Source organism: Oncorhynchus masou, chromosome 24 (assembly GCF_036934945.1).
Source record: "Oncorhynchus masou masou isolate Uvic2021 chromosome 24, UVic_Omas_1.1, whole genome shotgun sequence".
Classification (NCBI taxonomy): Eukaryota; Metazoa; Chordata; class Actinopteri; order Salmoniformes; family Salmonidae; genus Oncorhynchus; species Oncorhynchus masou.
Window position 1 is genome coordinate 72,425,397 of NC_088235.1, and position 27,550 is coordinate 72,452,946.

At 42.2% G+C, this 27,550-nt stretch overlaps 3 protein-coding genes and 1 long non-coding RNA gene across 13 annotated transcripts in view; 2 read left to right on the forward strand and 2 right to left on the reverse strand.

Annotated features, from left to right (window-relative positions):
• Positions 1 to 2,020: 2,020 nt before the first annotated feature.
• On the reverse strand, positions 2,021 to 4,504 carry LOC135512587 (uncharacterized). 4 transcript variants are annotated; one of them, XR_010451436.1, is made up of 3 exons: positions 4,278 to 4,504; positions 2,625 to 2,745; positions 2,021 to 2,257 (listed from the first exon to the last, which is right to left on the reverse strand). It is a non-coding gene; the product is annotated as an uncharacterized LOC135512587 (long non-coding RNA). The 4 variants fall into 4 exon arrangements; XR_010451433.1 differs by lacking the exon at positions 4,278 to 4,504 and adding an exon at positions 3,605 to 3,708; XR_010451435.1 differs by lacking the exon at positions 4,278 to 4,504 and adding an exon at positions 3,395 to 3,589.
• On the forward strand, positions 3,701 to 9,027 carry tal1 (T-cell acute lymphocytic leukemia 1). The gene is made up of 4 exons (XM_064934762.1): positions 3,701 to 3,789; positions 5,333 to 5,978; positions 6,555 to 6,652; positions 7,140 to 9,027. The coding sequence occupies exons 2-4, from the start codon at positions 5,470 to 5,472 to the stop codon at positions 7,598 to 7,600; spliced, it is 1,068 nt and encodes a 355-aa protein (XP_064790834.1). The 5' UTR covers positions 3,701 to 3,789; positions 5,333 to 5,469; the 3' UTR covers positions 7,601 to 9,027.
• Positions 9,028 to 12,731: 3,704 nt separating this feature from the next.
• Positions 12,732 to 22,546, forward strand: pdzk1ip1 (PDZK1 interacting protein 1). The gene is made up of 4 exons (XM_064934763.1): positions 12,732 to 12,924; positions 16,397 to 16,511; positions 22,163 to 22,252; positions 22,404 to 22,546. The coding sequence occupies exons 1-4, from the start codon at positions 12,858 to 12,860 to the stop codon at positions 22,474 to 22,476; spliced, it is 345 nt and encodes a 114-aa protein (XP_064790835.1). The 5' UTR covers positions 12,732 to 12,857; the 3' UTR covers positions 22,477 to 22,546.
• Positions 22,547 to 22,756: 210 nt separating this feature from the next.
• The window catches only part of patj (PATJ crumbs cell polarity complex component), a 190,238-nt gene continuing 185,444 nt past the window's right edge, over positions 22,757 to 27,550 (reverse strand). For all 7 annotated transcript variants that reach the window (XM_064934768.1, XM_064934770.1, XM_064934767.1 and 4 more), the window contains one exon: positions 22,757 to 26,196. In XM_064934768.1, coding sequence (XP_064790840.1) covers positions 26,050 to 26,196 — 147 coding nt within the window. In that variant the 3' untranslated portion in view covers positions 22,757 to 26,049. The remainder of the gene's footprint in view (positions 26,197 to 27,550) is intronic.

Genomic DNA, 27,550 nt, shown 5'->3' on the forward strand with positions numbered 1-27,550 from the left:
CCAATTTAGGCGCACACATCGCTCTATGTAAAAAAGGTCAGCATTTGAGCCCTGGGCTATGTAATATTATAAACTGAGTGGTTTGAGCCCTGAATACTGTTTGACTGACAGGTGTGGTATATCAGATCATATACCACAGGTATGACAAAATATTTATAATTACTGCTCTAATTATGTTGGTAACCAGTTTGTAACAGCAACAAGGCACCTCTGGGGTTTGTGTTATATGGCCAATATACCACGGCTAAGGGCTGTATCCAGCACTCCACTTTGCATCGTGGTATATTTGCCATATACCACACCCCCTGGGCCTTACTGCTTAATTATCATTGGAAAATGCTAGCAAGGCAGGCTAGCTAACGTTAGCCTACAAGTCAATTTTACAAGTTAGCTCATAGCTCATACAAGTGTATTCTGTATTGTCTAGGGCAAAACTAAACAATGGATGCAGCAATGGTGGTGGCTAACTCATGTCTGAGTCTGACTAATGCAGTGTTCACGTGTTCGTCGGAACTCGGATATTTGCTATGTTCAACGAATCAGCAAGTCAGATATTTCCGAGTTTCTTAGTTCCAACTAGCATGCGAACTCGGCAAAATACAGTGAATCTAATCCAATCTGGAGTCTGTCTCCACCTGTAAAGCATAGAATTTGGGTTTCCACTAGTTACCAGAGACAAAGTAAAAATTGGCTTTAAGTATAAATGGATGAAAACAAAGGTCAATTTTAGTAGTGTGGCTAAGGTTAGGGTTGGGTTTAAAATCACATTTTAAGATAAATAAATAGTTGAAATAGGAGGGATTTATGACTTTGTGGCTGTGGAATTAGCTTTACCCGAGTTACTGCCCTGATGACACAAATGGCTTCCTCAGCAACGGTAATGTGAGTCTTGTTAAAAGTTGTATTAAAAAATACCCACTACTGGATGTCATTTTGGTTGTGAAATGCATTATCAGAAAGCTTATTTTCTTGATAACAAAATGCACTTCACCACTTGGCTGTCTAGTGTATCACCGTGTCACAGGTCCTCCCAGTCAACACCACCTCATAACATGAAGAAGTACAATGTTTATAAAGATTGCCTGCTGCAGTTGTCCAAGTTTGAAGCTGAACATGCAGCTCACTACATTCAAATCAATATAATTGAATAGCCCATTTCATTGAGTGTGTTATAAACTGGGCGATTTAGTAACTTACTTTGAAAGGGTGGTGATTGGGTCTAAATAGGCGTTTGGCAGTCTAAATTAAGTGTACTTGTCTTTAACTGCCATTTCCCGAAAGTCAGACTCTTCCCACACTCATTTCTCTCTGCTTAAAGAAGCATCTACATTCAACTACCTTCATGTGGTTATCCTTATATATACAGTATATTCTCCAGACTTGCCCAGAGGGAATTGTTGATATGTTGTAAATGTTTTATTCTAGAATTAATATATATATATATATATATATATATATATATATATATATTCACAAAAACACGCATGTCTTTAGTATATTACAGATAGAAAAAGTTTCAAAACTTAGCCTGGAGGTGGCCCCCATAGAATTAGGAATTAGAATACTAGAATAGCCACGAGCCTTCTTATGATGGAATTAAGGTCATCCATCTTGGTCAGAGAGTTGGTAAACCATGGTTTGTCAGTGCTGCGATAAGATATTTTACACTATCTTGCGTAAAAATGAATTTGAAGAATGTATCTGCACTGTATGTTTGTTTGCTAGCTAGCCAGTTTTAGAGGAATGAGTCCATTGATTTTTCAAATGAACTGACAACATTCCATTCAAACAATGCAGATGATAGGACTTTGACAAGTTGCAAATGCAACAAGTAGACTACTGATATTTTATCATATAAAAGCAGTCTCAGCTTTCCAAAAATAGTAAATGTATGGTCTGTTTACATATATTTAGAAGCTATTTATAACAATAACCTATATAAATCTTGTAAACTGTATTTATGATTATATGACAATATTTGAGGTTGACAATAACTACATTATACCATTTTTGATACATCACGTCTTTGTTTTATTTTCCTGCATAGGTAAAATCAGGATTATGCCTCTTCTGCCATTCATTCCAATTAGACTGGGTTGGATTTCTCCCTGACCAATATGGCTGCCATTTTCACTCCATTCTGGAACTTCGAGAGTTAATGACAATCTTCCTCTGGATCTCAATGTTCGTCGTTGGTCTTCACTGACAGGATGTTGGTCGTGAGCAATGACCATATCTATGGTCGTGGCAGAGGGAGCTGCGTTGACAAAGAATTAATGACAAAAGGAAATCATTTCAGCAGTTTTCTTTTTTTCCACCATCAGGCCTAAATGTCAGTAAGCTTGTGAATATCTGACATAGGCTAATTAGCCAATTTGCTAGAAAAGAATATATTCCAAGCGGTCTCACACATATAGGATATATTTAGCCATTTAGATGTGTTTTGTTCACTATAAGTCTACTGATAAAAGATTGATTTAATTGTGGCATGTCTTTGAGAACCCCATCATTTACCCTCAACCCCCTACTTTGAAAGAAGGGATCGAAACTGGCAGGCCTAAAGGACACATGTAGACTTAAAATAGCACTAAACATTGCGTCTCTGAGAATATTGGGTGTCTCACCTCCCGCTTTGACGGATGAACCTGCAGGCCTTCTTATCTCTGTCTGCAAGGTGGTCCTTTGAGCTTTACACCAAATTCTGCAAAGTCTCTCAAGGCATCCCTACGCGATCGATCCAATCCACTGCAAAAATAACAAAGCAAGAGAGGATTAAAGGAGTCTGATAATTTATACGATTTACCTATTTTCCTCTTATGTGGGTCTATGTTTATTTAATTTAGGCTATAGGACTTTCATTGTATAGCCATGCAGCTAATCGGGCTAATGGTGATAATCATAAAAGTGATGTAGACTATACCCGGTAGGCTGTGCTGCTTCAATTGATATTGTTGATACAATTGATACTGTTGTTTGGTGTTTCATGCAAACCTATCTCGTGTGAATATTGAATACGCCTATTTGAATGGCCCAAAAAACGGGGAGATAATTGTGTTCCGAGTGTTGTCAAATGCATTAACATATGAGTTTGACCCAAATGATAAAGTTAAAGGCTACTTAATTATCAGTGTTGCACAATATAAAACTATCGGAAATACATTCAGTAGCCCAATGGTATTCATTTTACATGTCGCATTCATTAATTCAACTGCATTCATCAAAAACTTAAGAATTCGCTGTTTATTAATTCTCCTTCATAAAAGGTTAAAATATTAGTCAAAACAAATACATATGCCTAATGGTATTTTTCTCAAGTCAACATCCCAACTGATATGATTTAAATACGCTCCATTGCTCTTGAACGAAGACTTGGAGCATTTTACAAGGCATGCACCTGCTGTAATAAACATGGATTTGTATCCCTTAACATCTCCCGTTATATGTCTATGTCAGTGCATATCCATTCACAATATAAGGCAAAGGTTTTTCCTCGCGCTTGCCCAAGATATAAAGCCAAATAATAATGAATAATTTAATAAATAATGGTTTTAGGGGCTTATCGAATATGGAGTGGCCGCAACTGCGTGCCCTTATCTCTCCTCACCACATTGCGCCTGTGTTCCGCTCGCTCCCCATACTAAGTGGCGCACTGGACGTGATGTGGAATTATATAGACCTCACTTCCAGTTTCCACGCAGCACTTCAGTGAATCTAAAACATCAGACATGGATTACCCTCGACAAAATGGCTCCACACATAGGCTACTCGATCAACAACACTCCGGCTATGGTAAGGACATGGTAAGGCTATGGTAAGGACCCAAATAGGCCTTATCAAGTCACATATGTTGTTGTCGATTTATGGCCATGTTATTGATAATGCGAATAGATAGTTGGAACATTGTTGATCATTGGCCGTTCCTATTTCGGGTTGAGGTTTGTTTTCTCGGTGAAGTGAAACATCAGTTAGCCTATCGAATTAGCATTCGTTTTATGTACCAATAAAATGGGATTGAACACGAAACATGGACAAAGATTCGATATAGTCAAATATTTTTTCGTTTTGATAAAATGTCCTCAGTCTATCGACGCTTTCATTTAAATCAAACAAGACTAGCCTACACACTAGCCTACACACTCAGGGAATGTGATTAATTTATGGGCGATCATTTTATTTTGCAACAATGAACAACACATCTATTTTAAATATAAGTTAGCTATGCATTCGGCTATTATATCTCCATAGGCTATTGTGAAACAGAAAATGATGTAGCCAACCGCAATGTTTTTGTAAAAATGTGTGATGGCCCAGCGCACATTTTATAGAATGAAAAGGTTGGCGATGCACAACGTTCTGCGGACTGTGGCTCAATTAAGGTTCAAGCTTTCAAAGCCACAGTAGGCTCATAAATAAACGACGCAAAACGCACTCTTATTCAATTTCATTTTACGTGCCCTACAAGCTGTAGCCCAAAATCTATTCCCACAGTGGTGGTGAAAAAAACGACACCAGTTCCTTTTTCACATGACGTAAGAACTTTACTGAGGAGCAAGGAACTGATTATTTTGAAACTCAAATCGTGAACACGCAACAAAGTAGGCTAAGAACATAAATAATCAAATAAAAAACACATGAAAAAAGACAAATCAATGAACGAAGAATTATGAAATCAATTGGAAAAACAGGCCCCCGAGTGACAGAGGTTATCATTACACTTATATTAATATGAGTATGTTACATAACGATACTGATACAGTGAAGGGCAATCAATTGTATTGATTTCCACGCAGAGATAACGCTTCCGTTTAACTGCACGACGTGCGTTGGACAGAAGCAATATTGTGAAATCGTGAATTTAGAACCAAGGCAAATTCTTTTAACAAAGAGGCAAACAAATAGACCAACAATTGTAAAAAACAACAACAACAGAAACCACAAAGAAAGGCATTGGCTCTGTTAATATCCTCTAAATTATTAGCCATGAAGGGATATGATTTTCCCATGTGATGGACCGCAAGAGTGCAGTCCGAACACTTCATTGGATTAAAAGCCGTATTGACAAGGGAAGCAGTAGCGCAACAGTGCGTTCGTAGTTAGAAACATTGCCAGTATATGCACCCACCCTCAATGATGCAGAGAGAGCACCGGGCAGAATACACAGGTCTGCCTGCAGAGTTGGTTGATGATTTGCCGCGCACGGGATTGACTGTAGGCCTACCATTTTAGATCTCTGGGTCATTCCAGTGTCGCGCGTACTCTGCAATTTTGGTATTTTATTCGTTAGAAAGTTTTTATTCATACATAAAAAGCATAAAAGCTTTCTTTTTTGCAGGTGACATCAAGGATTAATATCGGCGGATGAAAGAGATCGTTTCGATGCGGAGGCATCCGTCGATGGCATTAAGCAAATGCACTTTCACAATTTAAGATATATTTACGCACAGTCTAATCTATCAAATAACCGCGGAAATGATGGAAAAACTGAAACCAGAAGTTGGGCAGCTCAGTCCCATGGGCAAGGAATGCAAGTCTCCACATCACGACAGCATGACGACTTCCATAGTAGGTCGTGTAAATGGGGAGGGGTGCGAAGCTGGTGGTGAGACACAGGAAGCGGCGTCGGCGAACTCGGCCGAGAGGGATCGTGTCCCGGGGGAGCGCTGCAACGGGACTATCCTCTTTAATGCAGTTACCAAGGAAACGGCGTACCACAGCGAGCAAAAAAAGGAAGTGCCGGTGATCGAGTTGGCCAGAAAAGGAGGGCTCGTGGACATAAAAGCTAGGGAGCTGACGGCAGACGGCAATCACAGGATACAGACCACGGAGCTGTGCAGACCTCCTATTCAACTGCCACTGCCTTCCCGGAACCCGTTGTTGAGCGAAACTCGAATGGTGCAGTTGAGCCAACCTGGTTTCTCTCTACCTGCACGAGCGATGCTGTACAGTAACTTTGCTCAACCGCTCGCTACTATGAACAGGTAAGGCAAGCTATTCCTTTGGAAAATGTATATGTCATAATAATGTGATTTTTCATGGACAAGTTTGTGGCATGCGTCAGTGCATGAACTGTTCATCTGTCATATTTTGATTGATGTAGAATATTCTACTTTTATGACTGAAATGTGCATCGCTATTTCCATTTTCAGAGTTTGTTTTCATGATCATCATCATCATATTATTATTATTATTAGGCCTATTATTATTACATCAAGTCTTTAATTTGGTATACATTCGGCCTAACTGTCATCATTTAATTCAACAAAACCACCAGAATAAAATAGTCGACATATAGTCAAAAATACACACTGGACAAAAACGAGTTGAATCAACGTGGGACAACTCATTGAATTTGCAAAATGTAATCTTTTTTACCCAACTTTTAAACTAAATCCAGTGACATGGCGACATGTTTTGTTGATTTCACGTTAGTTGACATCTAAACCAAATATAATTCAAACCTAGATGTTGAACTGACATCTGTGGCCAATGAATATAGGCCTATATATTTGTAGAGGGAATTTGTAATTTGACTAATTCACACTATCTTCCTGCAGTGGCTACGGTGGGGAGATGGAACAGTATGGCATGTATCCCAGCCATCGGATAAAACGTCGACCAGCGCCCTATGAGATTGAAATCAACGATGGTAATGGTAAGATCATATAGATTTTTTATACTTGTACAAAACACACACACACACACACACACACACACACACACACACACACACACACACACACACACACACACACACACACACACACACACACACACACACACACACACACACACACACACACAACCATTCAAAAGTTTGGGGTCACTTAGAAATGTCCATGTTTTTGAAAATAAATAAATTGTCCATTAAAATAACATCAAATTGATCAGAAATACAGGGTAGACATTCTTAATGTTGTAAATGACTATTGTAGCTGGAAATGGCTGATTTTTAATGGAGTATCTACATAGGCTTACAAAGGCCCATTAACAGCAACCATCACTCCTGTGTTCCAATGGCTTTTGTTCCAGGTCAACTCTAACACATCTGATTCCTACATACTGCTGGTGTATGCATACAGTGTATAAATCAGACATGATCAGAAAACCTATGTAACACCCTCTCCTCCTCTCCCTCTCAGGCTCACAGCCCAAAATCGTGAGGCGGATATTCACCAACAGTCGTGAGCGCTGGCGCCAGCAGAATGTGAATGGTGCCTTTGCTGACCTCCGCCAGCTCATCCCCACCCACCCGCCCGACAAGAAGCTCTCCAAGAACGAGATCCTCCGACTGGCCATGAAGTACATAAACTTCCTGGCCAAGCTCCTGGATGACCAGGAAGGTGTGTTGGAGGCCGGCGACAGCGGTGGCATTGTGGGGGCGCGGACCCACGAGGCCCGAGGGGAGGGCCTGGTCCGGGAAGAGCTCCTCCAGGGAATGCTGTCGCCCAGCAACTCCAGTTGCGGGAGTCTTCTGGACGGGGACGGTAGTCCCGACAGCTACACCGATGACCAGGATTTGTCTATAGGGTCCCGAAGGCCCACCTCCAGAGGCCTCCATCATCACTCTGGACTCCACATTGACGAACAAAACAAGAGATGACTCTACGTTTTCTTTATGGGGAGAAGAACAGAGAATGTGAGATGTAGGAGCTTGGCAATTTTCTACCAACCTGGAGTGAATGGGCATCAATAGGATGGTTCCGATGGCGATACATTTCGTGCTGTGTACAAATTTGATCTTTCTCTAATTCCTGTTTCCCTCAATGGCCCTGTCTGTCGTTGGCTTTTCCAGAGGTGGGTATGTTCTCTGGTGGAACATAAAGGCTTTGTCCCAACTGCTGTTGTAAGCAGGTGATGGATTGGAAGTCATGACAGACCTAAAATGTAACTCAGAACATAATATCGAAAAACAATTAAGGGAATTTCCAAAAACAGCATGAATCTCATAATGGTACCTTTTCTTGCCTGAGATCAAAGTTTGTTTAGGTACAGTGTTTGACTCTTTCAACGACAATGAGAATTTTGTTCTTAAATACTATGGGCTGTACTAAATTTAAGTGATTTGTTTTCATCTTAGGGCTCTCTAATGTCAGTTATTTTGTTATTTTAGTAACTCAAATCTGGAGTTATCAAATAATAGTATTTCAACCTGATTTCCAGTAACATTTTTCTTGAACACCACGTCATAAGTTGTTGGATAACACAGTTTATCCCCAAACACACAGTTTTGCAGTGAGATAACTGATAATTCTTTTTAAAAAGTGGGAGATCTGTGTTGCTGTCAATGTTAATGTTGGGAGAACAACAAAACATTTGAAAGTGTACTTGTTAATGTGATATTCACATAAACCATATGGTTACAATATTTACCATACAAAATTTAATTGAGGTCAAACATTGTTGCCATTTTTGGATGGAATAATATGGATAGCATATTAGTATGACACACACACACACACACACACACACACACACACACACACACACACACACACACACACACACACACACACACACACACACACACACACACACACACACACACACACACACACACGAGAGCATGATGCCTGTCCAATAATAGAACAAAATAACAATATAATATCTCTGTATCTTGCAACGTAAGAGGTACAAATGTACATAAAAACAGACCTGTACATTTGTATTGAACAATGAAACGTGCCATTTTTTGCACTGCTTCTTTCATTGTGACCATGGTACATTGAGTTGATAATGTTTTCACATTCACTTCTTAAATTTCTCTTTTATTCATAACATTAATCAAGTGTTTTACCACTGTATTTGACATTATGTACGTCTGCTATTTCAGCAGACTATTGAGTAACCAGAAATGGTACCTTTACGTCTTCGATGTGTTCAATAAAAAAAGGGGATATTCTTTTTTATGTGATATTTAGTAAGAAAAAAACTGTTGCTGTTAAGGTGATTATGGAGACATCTATAAATATATTCAATGTTATATCTCAAATTTTATATACCACAAAATAAAAATGAGGGGAAAAAATATACTGTTACGCTCATCGTGTATTCAAATTTCTATGTAATATTTCTTAATCATCAATTAAAGATGTGGGTCTATAGAAATGACAGTAATACAGTACAGTGTACAACTCCCATCACCAGTAGATGCTTCCAGTTTTTTAAAGGCAGACTGTGTATATGCAGTAGGTTGTAATCAAAGACATGTTGATATTTTCATGGCACTTACAATCCAAGTCCAATAATTCAATGTGTTTTATTTATTTCAAAGTTTAATCAAATAGAGATAAAAAGAATGACGATGACATTTAATTAAGGGAATTTCGGGGGGGATTTTAGAAATGGACCCCAACCCCTGTAACTGTCCATAAAAAAATGCCATGAGAATTTCAACACATTTTTAGAGCAGTTCCCAGCTTTTCAAATTCCCATCCCTAAATATGACCATCATAATTGAATAATCGATCCACAGACAGACCCCACAATCGATCTGGAGCGATGCCTCTTAGATGAGATGCAATGGGTCCAATGTAGTCTCCATGTTCCCACCATATGAATTGAACACGATTGTTATTATCCCCGTATTAGATTGAGGTAGTGCTAGAGATAGAGTGGCCAGTTTGAGCTAGAAGGTATTTGAGGGGGCACTGGGGAACAGTATGTCATGATTACAACTCTATGATGAGCGGAGAGTTGGAGCTGATGACCGATAAGGATCACAGCCAATGAAAAAGCCATCAGTGGAGACCGTGAGGTTAGGTTACTGGTCCCTTAGCAAATGAAGGGGTGCGTGTGAAACACTGGCACATCACCAGTTCCCACCTCAGTCTATGCTACGTTTCACACTCAACAGTTTTCCCGTGTGTATCAAGAATGGTCCACCACCCAAAGGACATTTAGCCAACTTGACACAACTGTGGGAAGCATTGTTCACCGTGGGCCAGCATGCCTGTGGAAAGTTTGACACCTTGTAGTCCATGCCCCGACAAATGAAGACTGTTCTGAGGGCAACGCAAGGGGGTGCAACTCAATATTAGGAATATTTGTACAATATTTGAAAGTGACTAGTCAAATATCATTCGTTATCAGCTTAATTCAACTGCAGGGGTGCAACTCAAGATTAGGAAGGTGTTCCTAATGTTTTGTACACTCTGTTAGCTTCTTCAATAAGTAGGACTTCATTCACCTCATACTGCACACTAAGCACCCAGATTAATATGGTCCTCTACTTAAATGCACTTTCAATAAATGGGGAAGACACATGTAAGTTGAAGGCATTCAGTTGTACAATTTACTAGATATCCCCCTTTCCCAATGGAGATTTTCCATTTAAATAAAAACATTTTTTTTGTCCAGGACTAGGTTTAAGCTGTGTCCAGGGAACCGGCCATAAAGAAAGTAATGACAAACACACAGTGAGGGAGAGGTGTTAAATCAGCAGTGTATTTACAGCAATTGTGAACACAACATTAGCCTGACTTGAGGTGGCGTGAAGGACTGGAATGTGTCCCTCTGTGAAACGCCATGGAAGGTAAAGGGAGAGTTTGGTGAGAGGGAGGCTTCAGTGATTAGTCAGTATTGTTTCTGTGAAAGAATGTCTATAGAGAGGCTGATGGGGTGTTCCCTTAGGGACACCTCAAGGACTTGTTATTGTGAGGTTTAATGCGGCTACGTTAGGTGCAACCCCACTTTCCAGGACACAACAGACACAGGTCTATATATAGTGTATTTTACAGGTTTATGAAATGAAAGTTGTTTCACTGTGAAAGTTGGCTATGCAGTATGTAAAAAAGTGTAGTGAAGACTTTCAAGCATGGTAACGACACACACACACACACACACACACGCACACACACACACACACACACACAGATCCAACAATATTAATTACAGATCTGTTCACCACTAAAGTATCTACCAATTATGTACTGCTTTTTAATCGGGTTAAGACTCAGAATGAGACTTTCGACAGATGAACAGCCTCATCCACAAGAATCCCTCTGGTGTCCATTCATTATCCATCCATAGATAAAATCTCATTTCACATTCATCTCGTTTCATCATATTGAGTATGAGAGCGAGTTCCCTTCATGGAAATAACCCATTAAAATAACGGATTCAATCAAGACTTTTTCAACTCAGCGAAAGCACACCGCAGTGGAACAGGTCTTGTCCCTTTTTAATTAACTCTTAGAATCCTTCTCCCAGTTTCCCATGAGAACACAGGTGGAAGAGAGCAGTCAGAGCAATGAGGCGACAAACCAGATCGGCATCCCAAATGGCACCCTATTCCAAACATAGTGTTCTCCTTTTGACCGGAGTAGTGCACTATATAGGGACTAGGGCTCCATTTGTGTCACACACCAGGATAGATCTCCAAGGGACCCTCCCAACAAAGACAAGTGTTACAGACAGATAACAAAATAAAACATCTTTATGGCTGGAGATAACGAGACCGACAGGGCTGGAGAGAAATCAATTAACGGCCTCCTCCCTCCCTCTGTGTGTGGTTGATGGTGGGCTGGATGGGATGGGCCATAGGGGAGTTGTGCTGGCCCCAGAGAACAGAGCAGAGGGCTGGTTCTCAGCGGGTAACAGGACAGTGGGGAGAACCGCTGCTACTGGCTCCCAGGGCTGCTATCTGGCCACACATCCCAGCCTGCCTACTCCCCTGAGGTGTGTCTGTATGTATGTGTATGTGAGAGAGAGAGAGGCGGGAGGCTGATAATGAGGGGGTGGGGCTGAGTGAAAAGGGACCTGCTAATTTGGCTGGTGCTGAGGTTGGGACAAAGCCTGGTGTTGATGCACTGTATAGACAGGCGGACAGAGAGACAGACAGATAGACTAACGGACGGATGGACACACACACACACACACACAAAGAGATGCTCATCATGTGTCCCTGGAGTCCAGAGGGGGTGTGTCCCCTGTCCTTCCAACACCTCTCCATCTCTGCTCTACTAATCAACCATATTTCATTTCCACTTTCTCCTGTTCTCTCTCATGCTTAAAATAACAACATGCACTTACAGTATGTGAAGCCCACCGCACTAACTTGACCCAATGCCGGCTACAATAGCTGGTAGCTGCTGAATACTGAAAATACCCAAGCACCATTCTTCTGAATGCCGGCTTTCAGTGCCAAGTCACTTTTTGCACAATGTCGGTTCAGACATGTGCATTTGTCAAGATCTCCTTAAGCCTTTTGAATATAGTTGTGTACTTAGAAATGATCCTTATATACAGATCTAAATAATGTTAGAATGTATAGTTAAGCCTGAATTTAGGCTATTACACGTTTATCTTGGAACACTGTCAAATGTTAACTCCTTAGTAGGCAAAACAGAGCTCAATAGATTACTTTTTAAACCAGACGTCCAGTGACATATTAGAAGTTTGGTCATGAGACTGATTGAACACTCACTCACCAAACCAAAGTCCTTCAGAGATTACTGTATATTCTCTAGGTTTCCATGTGTTTTCACCGCGCAGCTGTTTAGTCTTGTATTTCCTGGTCACTATAGTGGAAAATCAACTGTATCAAGGGTACAGGATTATTCTCTTTTTACCATTTGATATTTCTACTGAATAAGTTAATGGGTGGCCAACAAATGTCATTATCTTCCCAAAACGATCAAATAAAACCTTAGAGTTATAGCTATTATTATTGAATGACCAGATGTTTTGTTTAAGCAAGTTTGGGTAAATCATTCACTGACGACAGAACCAGGATGTGTGCTCTACATTCCAAAAACAATCCCAAACCTTTGAGAACACACATACATTTTGAAGAGCTGCTCGCAAGTCTATTTTGTGATCCTAAAACTTCATTTGGGGATTTTCAGTAAGACTCAACAATGGGTAGAGCGACAACAGGGATTCTTTGGTTGATGCTAACTCTGGGAGTCGTCACGGCTCAAATAGGTAAGAACTCAAACTCATGGTTATTTTGAAGTTAATAGTACCCTATAAAGAAAATAGCTGCCTTTATGTGACTCTGCATGCTGGTCCAATTCACTGTTGATAATAGGATGGGAAGGATAGGAAGTAATTTCATTCCCTAACAGTGGGCTTTTTTTTTTCAGTCTTGTACGGTAAATTCCAGAATGATGAATGTATCGGTTTACTATGTACTCGTTCCCTCTTGTCAATCCCCAGTAAGCAAAATTGTGCATTTTAAGTGCTGAATAAAATGCGAAAATACATCATTTCCGACATTGAAAATACTTAATTTCCAGATCTTGGAAATGCATATATTTCAATCATTAATTCGATGGCCAAATTTCAACTCCACATTCCCAAAGAAGTAAGCATTACATGACAATAAGATTTTTCCAAGCCTATTAATACAGGAAAGAGGAGTCGGCTGAAGATTGCAACATAGAATATTTATTATTTCTCCCGTCTGTCACATGCACTTACGTTAGCTTTTTGAAAACCTGGCAGCGATGATGTTCAAAGTTGTCCAGCACACAGAACAAACAGACCACTTCCACAACATTATCATTCATAGTAACGGTTACAGAATGTATTCTTCTTGCTATGACTTCGATATGTAGTTGTTTATCTACCTTAGATGAATCCACTGACTAAGTCGCTCTGAGCGTCTGCTGAATGACCAACATGTAAATGTAAAAACAAACACTTACTAAACATGCTGGGTTTTATTCTAATGCGCTCTGCCTCCCAAACAAGTACACATTTGCAGCCAGGTCACCCGTGATACAAGTCAGTATTCGACGTCCATCCATGTCTGATGACGTCGGGAAATGACGTGGATACCGGCCACTAGGGGCAACAAAGGGCACTGTTACCTTCAAGTTGGTTTGGGTTTTTGCAAGGGCGTTGTTCATGGGGATGGGCATTTGCATCTGCCTCTGGTGCCAAAGGTTACATGTTTGAATCCAGCGATAGAAAGTTGCTTTTAAGATTGTTGTTTTAAGCCTATCCCAAACCTTGACCCTTACCTTAAACATTCAGAGTTAATGTCTAACCTTAAGATTTCGGAGTTAATGCCTAACCTTAAAAACACTTAGAAACATGGATGAACTTTAAGTCTGATGTGAGACAAAGCTTGTTGCAAACTACTTTTCTTTACTATGTACTGTACACCGATGTGCTGTCCAAACTCGTGAAACATGTCTATGTGATTGGTTCCGATTTTGTGCAGTCTCGAACAAATCTGAACCAATTATAGACATCTAATTTTGGGTCAAATCAAGGCCGGTCCGGATCGTACGTAATCTGAAACAATTAGACATGTCTACAGTGCATTCGGAAAGTATTCAGACCCTTGAACTTTTCTAAATTTTGTTACGTTAGACTTACTTAAAAATGGATTAAAAAAAACCCTCATCTATACACATTATGACAAAGTAAAAAAAAGGTTTTTAGACATTGCACATTTATTAAACAAACTGAAAAATCACATTTACGTAAGTATTCAGACCCTTTACTCAGTACTTTGTTGAAGCACCTTTGGCAGCGATTACAGACTCTTCTTGGGTATGATGCTACAAGCATGGCACAACTACATTTCTGGAGTTTCTCCCATTCTTCTCTGCAGATCCTCTCAAGCTCTGTCAGGTTGGATGGGGAGCATCGCTGCACATCTTTTTTCAGGTCTCTCCAGAGATGCTTGATCGGGTTCAAGTCCGGGCTCTGGCTGGGCTACTCAAGGACGTTCAGAGATTTGTCCTGAAGCCACTCATGTGTTGCCTTGGCTGTGTGCTTAGGGTCATTGTCCTGTTGGAAGGTGAACCTTCGCCCCAGACGGAGGTCCCGAGGAGGTTGTCATCAGGGATCTTTCTGTACTTTGCTCTGTTCATCTTTCCCTTTATCCAAACTAGTCTCCCAGTCCCTGCAGCTGAAAAACATCCCCACAGCAAAATGCTGCAACCACCATGTTTCAACGTAGGGATGGTGCCAGGTCTCCACCAGATGTGATGCTTAGCATTCTATCCAAAGAGTTCAATCAGACCAAAGAATCTTGTTTCTCAAAGTCTGAGAGTCCTTTAGGTGCCTTTTGGCAAACTCCAAGCAGGCTGTCATGTGCCTTTTACTAAGGAGAGGCATCTGTCTGGCCACTCTACCATAAAGGCTTGATTGGTGGAGTGCTGCAGTGATGGTTATGCTTCTGGAAGGTTCTCCCATCTCCACAGGGGAACTCTGGAGCTCTGTCAGTGACCATCGGGTTCTTGGTCACCTCCTTGACCAAGGCTATTCTGTCCCGATTGCTCAGTTTGGCCAGCTCTAGGAAGAGACTTGGTGGTTCCAAACGTTTTCTATTTTGGTACCCTTGCCCAGATCTGTGCCTCGACACTATCCTGTCTTGGAGCTCTACCGACAATTACTTCGACCTCATGGCTTGGTTTATGATCTGGCATGCACTGTCAACTGTGGGACCTTATACAGAATAGACAGCTGTGTGCCTCTCCAAATCATGTTCAATTAATTGAATTTAAGCACAGGTGGACTCCAATCAATTTATAGAAACGTCAAGGATGATCAATGCAAACAGGATGCACCAGAGCTCAACTTCAAGTCTCATAGTAAAGGGTCTGAATACTCACGTAAATAATGTATGTTTATTTTTCATATTGGAAAAAAACAAAGAACTGTCTACAAAATAAGTTTTAAAAATTGAGTGTAGATTGATGAGAATTATATTTATTTAATCCATTTTAGAATAAGGCTGTAACGTATCAAATGGTGGAAAAAGGGAAGGGGTCTGAATAACTGAATGCAGTGTATGTTTGGGAAAAAAATAGACCGGTCCGAACCGGATATCTGTGGACATTGAAATCAAGGCCTGTCCGGACCGCACCAAAAAAAAAAAAAAAAACATAATGAATGCCATGTTAGTAATCGCATCAACTGGGATGATAACTCAAGAGAATGAAAATTACATTACAGAGAATTAGAATGACATGTGACAGACATATTGCACATGGCCTTGCCTAGATTGAATATAAGCACTTAAAAAAATGCTTTAAGTAAAGTGTAGGCGGGTCGGAAGTTTAACAACAAATCCGATCCGTGCGCAAATATGGGGAAAAACAGTCGGCTTTGGTTTAGATCTTTATCAACGTGTAAACTATATTTTGTCTCCATGTTTATTGAAAACAAATACATTTGTACTATGAACATTTTTTTTGCCATGTTAGCATAGACATATAAATCAAAACACCTCAAAACAGGACCTGGTATCAACAACTAAATTAATCTCGCTGAAACGAGCCACCTGCGATTCCCCACACGGCAGCTTCTTCCGATTGTTGATCGCTATCTGGCCATCCAGAATAACAACAACACATGGACTTCTGCCCCGTTGATGCGTGCGTATTGTTTTCGTGACGTTGTCAGCTAACCCGTCTATGGCCTGACTCTTTAAAAGGTAAGGTGGATCGGACACTGCCCCAGTGGCTGACAGGCATCATAGCTGTGGGTGTGTTTCTCTTCCTCATCTTCGTGGCGTTTCTGGTCAACAAGGCCTGGTGTCAGGACTCAAGGTAAGCCTATAAATCGCCGTGACACCTGACCATCTCCAGTCCATACAGCTACAGTAGTAGGACAGTCAACACTATCATAGGCTGAGTCTGAAAACTTTAATAGGCATAAAATACTTGCTTCATCTGTCCTTTGTGCAATTTCCTCACCTCCCTCTCAAAGCACATCGGAGGAGAGGATTAAAGGTTACTCCCTCAGACATCCTCGAATGAGCGTTGGGAGCGAGGCAAGGAATTGAGGAAACAAGTTTGACGGAAGCAAGGATTTGACAGGCAATATTTTCAAACATACTGTAGCCAGACATGGTTTTGAAGTACACAGAGTATACCAAACATCATGATCACCTTCCTAAAATTGAGTTGCACCCCCTCCTTTTGGCCTCAGAACAGTCTAAATTCGTCGGGTCATGGACTCAACAAGGTGTTGAAAGCGGTCCAGTGGGATGCTGGCCCATGTTGACGCCAATTTTTGTAACTTTATTTTATCAGGGAGTCATAGAGACCAAGGTCTCTTTTAAAGATGAGCCCTGGATTACATAAATTACACACATCAATATTAATACAATATGTAAGCAGAAAGAACAAAATGTAAAATTAAAATAAAATCTGAATTAAGGTCCTCAATCAGCCTTCTGAATTCACCAGAACATCACATTTATGAACATTTTGAAGATTTATTTGTGGAACAGGTGCAAGAAAACTAAAAGCTGACTTACTCAACTCAGTAGAGACCAAAGGAATTCCCAGAGTTAACCATCCCTGAGACCGGTGTAGACCCGTAGGTCTAAAGTTAAAGATGTTCGGTACACTGACTTTTTGTAAAATGGCTTTATACAGTGGGGAGAACAAGTATTTGATACACTGCAGATTTTGCAGGTTTTCCTACTTACAAAGCATGTAGAGGTCTGTCATTTTTTATCATAGGTACACTTCAACTGTGAGAGACAATCTAAAACAAAAATCCAGAAAATCACATTGTATGATTTTTAAGTAATTAATTAGCATTTTATTGCATGACATTAGTATTTGATACATCAGAAAAGCAGAACTTAATATTTGGTACAGAAACATTTGTTTGCAATTACAGAGATCATACGTTTCCTGTAGTTCTTGACCAGTTTTGCACACACTGCAGCAGGGATTTTGGCCCACTCCTCCATACAGACCTTCAGGTTTTGGGGCTGTCGCTGGGCAATACGGACTTTCAGCTCCCTCCAAAGATGTTCTATTGGGTTCAGGTCTGGAGACTGGCTAGGCCACTCCAGGACCTTGAGATGCTTCTTACAGAGCCACTCCTTAGTTGCCCTGGCCACGACCCATCTTCAATGCTCTTACTGAGGGAAGGAGGTTGTTGATCTCGCGATACATGGCCCCATCCTCCCCTCAATACGGTGCAGTCGTCCTGTCCCCTTTGTAGAAAAGCATCCCCAAATAATGATGCCCCACGAGGTGAGATCTTGCATGGAGCTCCAGACCGAGGGTGATTGACCGTCATCTTGAACTTCTTCCATTTCCTAATAATTGCGCCAACAGTTGGTGCCTTCTCACCAAGCTGCTTGCCCATTGTCCTGTAGCTTATCCCAGCCTTGTGCAGGTCTACAATTTTATCCCCGATGTCCTTACACAGCTCTCTGGTCTTGGCCATTGTGGAGAGGTTGGAGTCTGTTTGATTGAGTGTGTGGACAGGTGACTTTTATACAGGTAACGAGTTCAAACAGGTGCAGTTAATACAGGTAATGAGTGGAGAACAGGAGGGCTTTTTAAAGAAAAATGAATAGGTCTGTGAGAGCCGGAATTCTTACTGGTTGGTAGGTGATCAAATACTTACGTCACTCAATAAAATGCAAATTAATTACTTTAAAAAAAATCACAACTGTGAGAGATTCCGTCTCTCACAGTTGAAGTGTACCTATGATAAAAAATTACAGACCTCTACATGCTTTGTAAGTAGGAAAATCTGCAAAATCAGCAGTGTATCAAATACTTGTTCTCCCCACTGTATATGAAAACATAGCTTTGTATCCACCTATGTGACATCAGAGGGCACACCAACTTTCTAGTAGAGAATGCAGTGATGAGTACTAAAAATGTTGCCCATAATAAAATGCAGTGCGCTACGATAAACTGCAGTTAACGGCTTTAATTAAGTGGCAGAACGTCGACTGAAATATTAACTCATCAATATCCAGATTCCCAAAAATGTATAAGCTGGGACATAATCAATGTGGACACCATCCAAAGTACATATTTTATTTTGACGTGCTCTAGAGAACAACGTATACTTAGTTTTACATGCAATCAATACTCATTTCAGGTCAATAGAATTTTTCTGTAATACAATGAAGGCAGACTAGTTCAGATAGAGCCTGGTCAACCGTGGGGGCAATAGACAACAGTATCATCAGCATACAAGTGCAGGTTACAGTTTTTTTTCCAGACAAGCCGATAATGTTAATGTAAATAGTCAAAAGTACAGGACCCAGAATAGACCCCTGCGGGACACCTTTTGTAATATGCAGGAAACCTGATCTAACACCATCAGTAGATACACATTGAGTTCTATCGGTCAAGTCATTTTTAAACCAGTTACATGCAACCTGGTCCAGATCAATTGAGAAAAGCCTCCGAATTAGCAGTGAGTGATCAACGGTATCGAAGGCCTTTGACAGGCCAATGTAGAGCGAAGCACAATGTTGCCTTTTATCCATACAGTTAACCACGTAATTTATAACTAGGGATGCAGCAGAGGTTTTCTATGACCTGGTTTAAAACCTGACTGATGTACATTTAGAATACATTCCAAAGATAAGGTCTTATCTGAGAATGAATCAACGATTCTTACATGGGCTGCCTTCCAAACCTTGAGGCTAGTACCTGAAATAAGTCTGGTTAAAAATATGGGTTAATGATTCAGCAATCGGGGGTCAGAGAGCTGCAGCAAAAATGGATCAAGCATATCAGCCCTAGTGGATTTTTATTTTTTACACATCAATCTTAAGGTATCGAGTGCTTAACAGATTGTTTTCATTTCAACGATTTACTAAGACTCACTAGAAGCTGATGAGTTAACCGTTGAGTCAGCTAGAAGCTGGCAGAGAGAAGAGCATTCGATTGATTATGTTGAGTGAGCTGAGAATTTGCCAAGGTCCCTGGCCAACCAGGTGAGAGCAGAGCAGACTGAGCATTTGACAGAACTCTCGCAAGTCGCTGGATGCAAGGGGCTGAGACGGGAACTGGGAGAGCAGTACTGGCAGAGCTCAGTCCACCCGGATGAAGCTCCCGCCAAAGGAGTGGAGCTGCTGCAGGGGATCGGAGTGGCTGCCAATGCTCCATTCTGGGTGTGCACAGGAGGCCTTGGTGTGGCTCCTGTTGCAGGGTTGGGGCTGCCACGGGGGGCATGAGTGTCCCAACCAAAACTAGCATGGGATAGAGGTTGTGGGGGGAATTGAGGATAGTGGTGTTGAGGGTAGTGTGGCTGGCAAAGCTTCAAACTCTCAGCATGAGGGCTGATGTGAATGATACATGGTGTGGACTGCATCATGTGATGCACTACCCTCAACAGTGTTTTGCCAGACCCTAGGGTAGTAGTCAGTGGTGTGTAGAGCTGGGTTAAGTTGAGTTGGGCCTGGTCTGGTCTGGTAGAGCTGTGGTGGGTCAGGTCTTGTTGATTTGTGCTGAGACGGGCCTGATCTGGTTGAGCTGTGCTGAGACGGGCCTGGTCTGGTTGAGCTGTGCTGAGACGGGCCTGGTCTGGTTGAGCTGTGCTGAGACGGGCCTGGTCTGGTTGAGCTGTGCTGAGACGGGACTGGTCTGGTTGAGCTGTGCTGTGGAGTGGATGGTGGTGGCTGAGAAATTCCTGCCTCAGCTCAGGTAGCTCCTTCTGCAGGTCGTGTACATGGCTGACGTTGACTGTGCTGGACAGTTCCTCTAAGTCTGTGCACTTCCATCCTGACAACCTGGTTGTACTCAACATTATTCATTGCACACCGCAGCTCCTGGATCTCCTCCCTACGCCGGTGCACCAGGCTGATCTCCTCCCTACGCCGGAGCACCAGGCTGATCTCCTCCATATGCTGGCGCACCAGGCTGATCTCCTCCCTACGCTGGCGCTCCAGGCTGATCTCCTCCCTATACTGGAGCACCAGGCTGATCTCCTCCCTATTATGGCGTACCAGGCTGAGCTCCTCCCTATGATGGCGCACCAGGCTGATCTCCTCCCTATGATGGCGCACCAGGCTGAGCTCCCAGGCTCCTCCCTATGATGGAGCACCAGGCTGATCTCCTCCATCCACCAGGCTATTATGGCGTACCAGGCTGAGCTCCTCCCTATGATGGCGCACCAGGCTGATCTCCTCCCTATGATGGCGCACCAAGCTGAGCTCCTCCCTATGATGGCGCACCAGGCTGAGCTCCTCCCTATGATGGTGCACCAGGCTGATCTCCTCCCTATGATGGTGCACCAGGCTGATCTCTAGAAGATGCTGTGGTACTGCAGGTGTCCCGTGTGAGAGGCATGCTCAGGCCTGTGTCTGCTGCAGGCGAGGGAGGAAGAGGAAAACTGGGGAATACTTACTAGGGTACAGAGGAAGAGGAGGCTGTTGTAGGTAGTGACAGTGGAGAAGGTTTTAAGTTGAGCAACAAGAGGTTTTATTTGGTCGAAGTAGGGGACAAAGCGATCCAGATTGGCCTCTGAACCTTGAGCCATCACAGTGCCGTTATTATAAATATGAATGTTAAATTTGGGTGTGGAATCAAATGTACAGTTGCCTCATTCTTCTGTTTTCTGACATTTTTAAGTTCATTGTTGGTCTTGTGGAGAGCTGTGTGCCAAACATTAGGATGATCCGTGTAGAACAGAAGGTCTCCCTTCCATTTCCATGTTCACTTTTAGGATGAAGTCTGCCCTCAGAGTCTCTGGGGAGTCTCTTAGCAATTTATTTTTCAATACATTTGTTCCTGACTCACTTGTAACATTTTCAGGATACGAGATGGCAAGATATCTGAAACACTGCCAAGAGAATGCATCCGTCTTCACGGTGACCTCTTTAAACAATGCACTCTGCTCTAAAATGATGTGCATGAGCCTCTTGCTGAAAGCACAAATTAAAATAATGCACCTATAGATAAATGCATTTTTCTATTAAATACATTACACCTAATTAAGACTCAGTGTTCAGAATTCTTCTTCCTCAATTCCAAGTGTGATTTTGCTTGCTTGTTTTATCCGAATGTTTGTTTTACCTATCAAGGCCTGAACTATCCTCCAGAAATCATTCCTCTTCCTCCCTCGGTTGGTTTTGCATTTGTTTATCCATGTCCTAATTCTGGTTGGGTTTAAAGTCATCCTTTCCCATTCCTTACTTCTTTAACCGGTCTCCTCCCCTTCATCTATACTGATTAAAGTGGATTTGACAAGTGACAAAAAAAGAGACCATAGCTTTCACCTGGTCAGTCTATGTCATGGAAAGAGCAGGTGTCCTTAATGTTTGGTATACTCTAATTCACACTAAAGATTTAGAGTATTGGGACACAAGTTTTGGGGTCTCTAGTAAGACTCTAGTTTTCCACCTGCACCAAACTACATGAGATTGACAAGATGTTATAACTGAATGTAAGGCAGCATTTTAACGTTTACCATTCTCAATTGCATGAAGGCTGGAGACCAAAGTATGTGAGTGTGTGGAGACCACTGGCTATGCCAAGACCAACAGAGACAACTATAATACCAGTCTGGATACAGTCAGGTAAGATGCTCAAACAATGTCACTTAAAACACTTATTTTCTGTGGTTTTGTAGTCTACATTTCTAAACGATACTTGGGACCTAAAGATAAATGTTGGTGTGTGTGCAATTACAGCAGGGGTTGTGTTCTAATAGGTGTGTGTGTCCCACAGGAATGGAGATGACGAGGGTGCATATGAGAACATGGCCCTTGAAAGTGTGGAGGACAAAGCCACTGCCATGTGACCGATAAGAACCCATACAAGACACCAATGTGTATGGGTTTGTCGTGAACACACACACACACACACACACACACACACACACACACACACACACACACACACACACACACACACACACACACACACACACAGGCCTAAAGTGTGATTCAACGCTTAATAGACCTGAAAAATTAAATAAAAAGCTAAATTCTCATGACAATAGAAGTAACTGAAATATTTGCTATCAGTGTATGAATGAGACGTGGTGGTAAAAGGGAATAAATTCACTTCGAGATCAGAGGTAGGACATGGTGGAAATGATTGTGCTCCCCTTGTATTTAATAAAACATCATCAAACAATTAGTCAGAATTCACGAAATGCATCAGTGTATGACCACAGTCAGTAGGCTAAACACATTTTAAATGATGAGACTTGCATTTGTGATCATAGACAATATATTTTTCTATAGATATACTGTGTAGCCACACGTCATTACAGCAGAGTTTGTCACACATCGATATATAGGAAGGGTGGATTGTTTCTTTGGATTTGAAAATGCGTTCCATCGATCAATGACGTGAAGAAAGACATTTTCTGTGGCGCTATGGACGAGCGCTCAGTTCAATGGCAATATAGACGGAACAATGGGGCGTGACGGAATCATCATTAGTCCAACTTCTGACAAACACACACAGCCTATTGCCGATTGACACGCATAGAACAAAGTCAGACAAAATCTAAAAGTCTAGAGTAGATGGAGAGATCACAGCATGAGAGAGGAAAAGAAATAGGCAGCAGTGAGTTTAAAATTAATCTCTTTAAAGGGATCGGGCATTAAGACTTATAGAAATAGGCTCACAGAAATAAGACTGATGTATGATGAACACACACACAACAATCTACTCTAGCACATCAGCGACTCACGGCAGAGCAGGAGTCAGTCCCCTTAATAGGCCGACCTCCCCTAAATCCTAGGACCCCTAACAAGTATTTAGGACGCACACCAGATTGCACTTCCACTTTTACTGAGACAGGCACGGCGCGAGAGTTAATATGCAGGGTTTTCCTTAGTGTTAACCGGGGTCATATTCATTATGGCACAACGTAGCTAAATGGTTTGCAACGGAAAACAAGTGTTTTTGTATTGGGCAAATTCAGTTAGTCCCTCCTTTTTTCAGTCTGCTTTCTCCCGTTTGGGACCTAATGAATACAACTGTGGGGGGGGGGCTGAAAGTGTCTTGGAGTTGTTGTCACTTCCCGTGAGCGTGGAGGGGTTGCAGCGACACGGGAAACAGACGACAGGCTCCAGCCGAGGGAGAAAGGATATCCTGTAATTGTTGGACGTGGTGAGCTCCTCTCGCAGCTGGACAGAACAGTGTGGAGCTACAGCCACACATGGTTTGTATTCATTCGTGCACACCGTGGCAAAATGTCTTGCTACGCAAAACATAAACAAGCATTTATTAAGTTCAGGGTGTCCCTTCCTGTTTCAGTCCATTTTCATTTGATGCCTAAGGAATGCACCCTTGATAGATGACGACAACGGCTCACAACAAGAAACCGATTGCTTCGGATTGTGCCCCAAATGATCAAAAACGTTGGTATAGGTTGGTACATGTCTGAACAAAAGAATAGGCTTACGGTAACATGCGCGCAGTACCATCCGCACGACACAAATAAAAACAATGACAAAGGCAGGTAAAAACAGAGAGTAATGGCACTTCATTGAAATGCACGTGTCCAGTCCAACAAAGTCCAAATGATCGGGATTGGCTGGATCGTCCAACTCAAAGCACCAATCAGGATAATCCTTCTCCCTTTGCTCAGTTAAGACAAAGCCTGGTTCCAGTCCTGTTTGGCGCGACAATGACCATGGGAGTAGAGCACAAATATCTTGGCGCAGACGAGCTAAGACATGGACGTAGTTTGACACCATTTCATAGGACCTTAAATAGGCTTACGGGGGATACTCCAGGGTCAGCGACAAAGGGAGGTAAAGATTCGGCTAAACCTCCATACAAACCCACACGAGGGGAAAGAAAGCGGGCCCCGCAACAGATACAATGCCCGATTTAAGTCCTGAGATTCACCTACATTATATTGTATCGCTAATAGCAACGTGTCTGCCGCAACAATGCTAACAAACGCATAGTGTATATATTTTTCCTCGCTTTGCTAAACGGTCTCGGATTCAAAGGGGGGGGGTTCAGATAATTTGGCAACACTGTGTACTAATAACCGGTCTCACATCTGCATACGCAAGGCAAAACTCCTTTGTGAAACGCACAAACTCTTACAACTCTTAGCAGGACTACACAACATACTGCAGAGTGATAAACCAGACAGTAGTTGTTGGCCTTGATAACTGCGTTCGAATGGCTCCAGAGGGTGCTATGAAGTGTTATAGAAGTACACGGCAGGTTACCAGTTATTTCAGCATAAACGCATCGATTCATTTCGTTGACCACATTTATAGACTAGAGCAGGGTTATTCAACTCTGAGCCTACGAGGTCTGGAGCCTGCTGCTTTTCTGTTTCTACCTGATCATTAAATTTCACCCACCTCCCAGGTCTAAATCAGACCCCTGATTAGAGGACAACAATGCAAGAAAACAGTGGAACTAGCTTCAAGGTCCAGAGTTGTGTTTGAGAGGACTAGACTGTTGAATGTACTACCTTTGCGTAAGAGTATGACACTACGAGTTTAAATTGTGTGTGGGCAATGAGGAATGAGAAGATGTGCGTCAACCTGACAGTGACTTACTAGCCTACTGTGTGTGGCTGTGAATATACAGTATGTGTGTGTCTAAATGACCTGTTCCAGTCTAGTGTGTAGCAGCACCATTCCCTGCCGAGACCATTCGTCCTCACAGTTTGCACATTAGCAGCAAATGAAGCTGACATCTCTAACAGCTATCCAGTGTCTCCCGATCAGGGAGATGCTAAGCTAACGCTAGGCTAACGTTGAAGAGACCTCAACCAACTGAACCTCTCATATTGTTCTACCAGTGTTCTATGTAGGAAGCACGGGTGCGATCACACAAATAAAAGCTGAAATGGCAGAGACTGTAAAGCTTCCCTGTGATTCCTTGCTGTATAATATCCAAGCATTTGCCATTTTAAGAAGTGGTGTGTATCCAGTCAGCGCAGCGATCGGAGCACCCTCAAAGTGAGGCTCCTAAGATGGCACACAGGAAGTTAGGTGTCACTACTTCCTGCAGCCCCCCAGATACAGTCCTCTTATTTCTCATGGTTCACTTGAGGGCACAGCTGAACGCGGTGCGGCACACATGTTCTCTACATCTCTACAGGGCAGGGCTCTCCCTGGCAGTGCCACCTAGTGACCAAATCCTTCCAGAACCAATGCCCCCTTTCTCTTTAATGGGCTGTTTATAAGGGTGAAGATGGGCATCAGATGTTGGCCAACTCAACGGAACAGAGTCTTGTTTTGTTTTTTTTGCACGTTGGAAAGTTGAAACCAGTTCAACCCCATAATGGTTGCTTTGCCAGTGGGGGTATCCGTGTGTGTGTGCGTGTGTGTGTGTGTGTGTGTGTGTGTGTGTGTGTGTGTGTGTGTGTGTGTGTGTGTGTGAGCTAGGAGAGGACTTCCAGAGTGACGGCCCCCCTCTGTCTCTTCAGTATGGCCACGGCCAGTTCGTGGGTGGCCCCCTCCAGACTCTCTCCGTTTACTGACAGAATCTGGTCACCCCTCTTCAGACGCCCATCCACCGCCGCTGCCCCCTGCAGGGAGAACAGGGGAGCACACAGTAAGTGGGGAGAAAAGGTGGTAGAAATAAGACAAATGTTTTTTGAAGCAACCTTATGATCCTTGGAACTGATGGCCTTTTAACTACAAACAGACAATCCTAATATCAGTAAAACATAGCAAATTCCCTGTTCATGCTACAAAACCAACTTCAGAAGAGGTTTTAAAGATATAACCTATTTGACTTAACATTCCATGATGAACACAAAGGCATTGTTGACAGAATAGATGGACGCAGTTCAATGCATGATTAGTGTAATTCACCAATACATTTCTTGGTTGTCAGGTTGAACATCACAGCTGGCCTGGTACATTGTTTACTGCCTCCAACTATTCGGGACGCACCGTTTCAGTTTCAATAATTCAATATTAAGGACAAAAACGGACGAATGTAACCAAGGCTGGGAAAGTCAACACAATGAAACGAGCAACGGCAATGATCACAAGCCAGTCATTACGTGGCTAATAGGCTAGCGTATCTATTTACGTAGCTATTTATTTAGCAAGCTAAAAACACGGAGCCTAACGTAATCTAGCTAGTTAGCTGCTGGGAGGATGTCATGTCATTGGAGGAGCGGGTGAGTGAGTGACAGGTTTTTGTAAAAAATACATTTAAATCATATTGTTTTTCGGTGGCTACAGCTAGTGATGCAGGTATCATTTGGTTAGCTACCAAGAAATGTGAATCCCTTTGCTCGCTAGCTATGCTGAACTTGAACGACTGTTATCCAAGTTAGCATATCTTTGCATTTGTAAATTCACTCTGGCTATCGACTCTAATTTCAGAATATGACTGGTGTCAGTAAACGTTGGAGAAAAAAATTGCCAGCATTCGTTAGTCACTAACGCTCTAGATAACATGTAAACCGCCTAACCAGCTCTGCTAGGGCGAGTAAAATGGTCAGAGAGGGGTTCTCTCATTCGTGTCTGGAAGTAACTAGCAAGCTAGTTAACTTCAGGTAGTTAGCTTGGGTGCTTGACTGCCACTGTGAGGAACGCTCGGATCAAACCTACTCCCCAGCCAGAGCGTCCAGGGTCAATAGCGCAGTCTGTGCTCTGAACACTCAGAGAGTGAAAGACACTGAATTTACAAACAGACAATCTGACAACGATCTGAATTTACGAACCACCCAGAGCGCACTCTGACACAATGGAGGCAATTAAGGAACGCACCCTTAGTTCTCAATCAAATGTATTTGACTTCAATCAAAATGGACAGGCAAGCTCAGACAAGTTCCCATTCAGATGTCAAAATGTTTGAGAGGGTTAACTTAATGTTCCCTCGTTAGATTTTTAGCTCATCTCACTCTGGCAAAGCGTTCGTTGTTG